The sequence below is a fragment of the Sinocyclocheilus anshuiensis genome, unplaced genomic scaffold (assembly GCF_001515605.1).
Source record: "Sinocyclocheilus anshuiensis isolate Anshui unplaced genomic scaffold, SAMN03320099.WGS_v1.1 scaffold194, whole genome shotgun sequence".
In the NCBI taxonomy this organism is placed as follows: Eukaryota; Metazoa; Chordata; class Actinopteri; order Cypriniformes; family Cyprinidae; genus Sinocyclocheilus; species Sinocyclocheilus anshuiensis.
In genome coordinates, this window is record NW_015546074.1 from 1502074 (window position 1) to 1504551 (window position 2478).

Below are 2478 nucleotides of genomic sequence, written 5' to 3' on the forward strand. Positions count from 1 at the left end.
GCAAGCCCTGTCCAGATTTAAAAAGTAACGCAAAAGTAACGTAATGCATTACTTTCCATAAAAAGTAACTAAGCAACGTAATTAGTTACTTTTTTATGGAGTAACGCAATATTGTAATGCATTACTTTTAAAAGTAACTTTCCCCAACACTGGGTGTCTACCCATATATATTTATATACATGGGTATGCCAAATTCATACATTTACATGTATATGTGCATATGCTAATATAATTCATTATGGACCAAAAAAACAAAAAAAACAATGTTTATTATTCTAAAAATGTTCTATCTTTTTGTAGATGTTCCTAGTATATTCAGTGGGGATCAAATTGCAATGCTGGACCCTCATCAGATGTTGTTTGGAGTCCACGAGTCTGGGCAGTGCTGGAATTTGAAGTCCGATATAAAGGAAATAACCGAGCTTAATGATCAATTTGCCCCTTACTTTGGCCTGCTCGGTAGCTCAGAGAAAACCATTAAGGATGGCAACTTTCCAGGAGAAGGTCTCTCTGCATGTACGGGATACGGGAATCACAGAGCGAATGCTTTTCCAGGTCACAGCAAGCGACAGCCAAGAAGATAAGATGGAGTGGGGAGTGGCTCTGAAGACCCTGGGACAGGCTATAGATAGCTACAGTAATGTGCTGAGCAGTTCAGTCACCTGTGCCACCTACCAACTCTCCATTGAAGTGCGGGATGAAACGGCCAAAGAGACTCAAAAGACCACCTGGTTGGTGTGTAATGGCGTAGGAGGGCGAGGAATGTGCGGTGAATTGGATTCTCTTGCCGATGATCTGAAGTTCATCCCAACCATTGGTATTGCCTTGCCCCTTATGCTTATTGATGAGGACAAAGGGGCAACTTCTAGTTTCTCAGGACGTGCTTTCTGTTTCCTCCCACTGCCCCTTGGAGAAGAAAGTATGACAGGATTGCCGGTCCACATCAGTGGTTTCTTTGGTCTGACGGACAACCGCAGGAGCATCAAATGGCGGGAGGTGGACCAGTGGAGGGACCCGGCGGCTCTTTGGAACGAGCTTCTCATAGTCACAGTCATTCCAAGGGCTTACTTCACACTCATCATAGAGACCATCAGGAGAATCCAAAATAAGAAGGACCAAGATTTTCCCCTTTCCCCGAGAGGTATTTATGGAGCCTGGCCTGATCCAAACAGAATCCGACCTCGCTGGAAACCCATTCTTGAGCCCCTTTTCAATGACTTGCTTCAACAGCCGGTCATCTACTCGCTCAACTGGAGCTGGGTTCAGGTGGATGAAACCATATTCTCAGACTTGGACTCCAGCATGGACACTACAGAAACTGTCATCAAATACCTCCAGAGCTCAGGGATGATGCTGGCTCAGGTGCCAGCCTACATTGATGCAATACTGACAATGTTTCTCACCAAGCCAGGTAGCCTGAGGAGAGTGACCCCTTCTTTTGTGCGCCAGACTCTGAGGAAATGTCGCCATAGAGGGTCCTCTAATGAGAAGCTGCTCCTGCTAGAGTTTATCCTTAGTGATGCTTGCTACAATGACCTCATTGGACTGGAGCTTCTACCTTTACAGGATGAGACATTTACTGTGTTCTCCTCTTCTGTGAATGACAAAGATGCTGTCTACATCGCCTCAGAGGAGTATCCAAGGTGTGGGGATATATTTGTATTTGTGTTCTTGGTATTACTAATGTTCATTCGTAGTTTTAATTCACTGCTATGAATTCACTGCTATAAACAGTGTTAAGCAAAATTTGGAATTTAAGAACTGTCTCCCTTTAGTTCTTGAGTTTGAATTGAATTGAATTGGCCACATGCCACTGGATGGAGAATTTGAATTTGAATTTGAATGAGAGGATGAAGAATTTCTAGAATTGCAACAAATCAGCACTCCAATAATGAATTTTCACTAATTATGCCCATTTTTTTTCCTTCATGATTTTTCCTTCAGAATCTGCTCTGTTTGATTTTAATTTGTATATACTATTCTATACTATACTATACTATATCACTACATTCAGATTTACATGACAGCTTTACATTGTTTGCTACTGTAGCTCAATTCAAATTCTTGAAATGCATTTTTGATTCAATTCTAAATAATGCTTATCCCTGACCAAAACTTGAAAACAGGATACACTGTGTTATAAGCATACGATTATGAGTTTGATTTTTCTCTCTAGGTCCCTTTATCCAGGACTGGAGGGAAGATTTGTCTTGGAAAGCATTGCCCCACATGTCATGACCGGCCTGAAAGAAGCAGCCAGAAGCAGAGGTAGACAACTGCAGCTCTTAATGCCACTCACATGCTCTCACTCAGGATATATAGAGCATCTGCTCTCAGTTCTATTCCTCAGTGGTGAAACTTAACCTTGTTCATGCATAGTTTGCTGCAGGGAATAACATTTTTGAGTTTCAATTACAGCTGTCAGATTTTTGAGTTATGCTTTTTCATGCTTAACTTAGTATATGCCGAAAAAGATGT

General features: G+C 41.8%; 1 protein-coding gene across 1 annotated transcript in view; it reads left to right on the plus strand.

Moving 5' to 3' along the window:
- Nucleotides 1–2478, plus strand: part of LOC107699827 (sacsin-like) — a 47426-nt gene that overhangs the window by 19294 nt on the left and 25654 nt on the right. The window contains exon 7 of the mRNA XM_016501222.1: nt 301–499. Coding sequence (XP_016356708.1) covers nt 301–499 — 199 coding nt within the window. The remainder of the gene's footprint in view (nt 1–300; nt 500–2478) is intronic.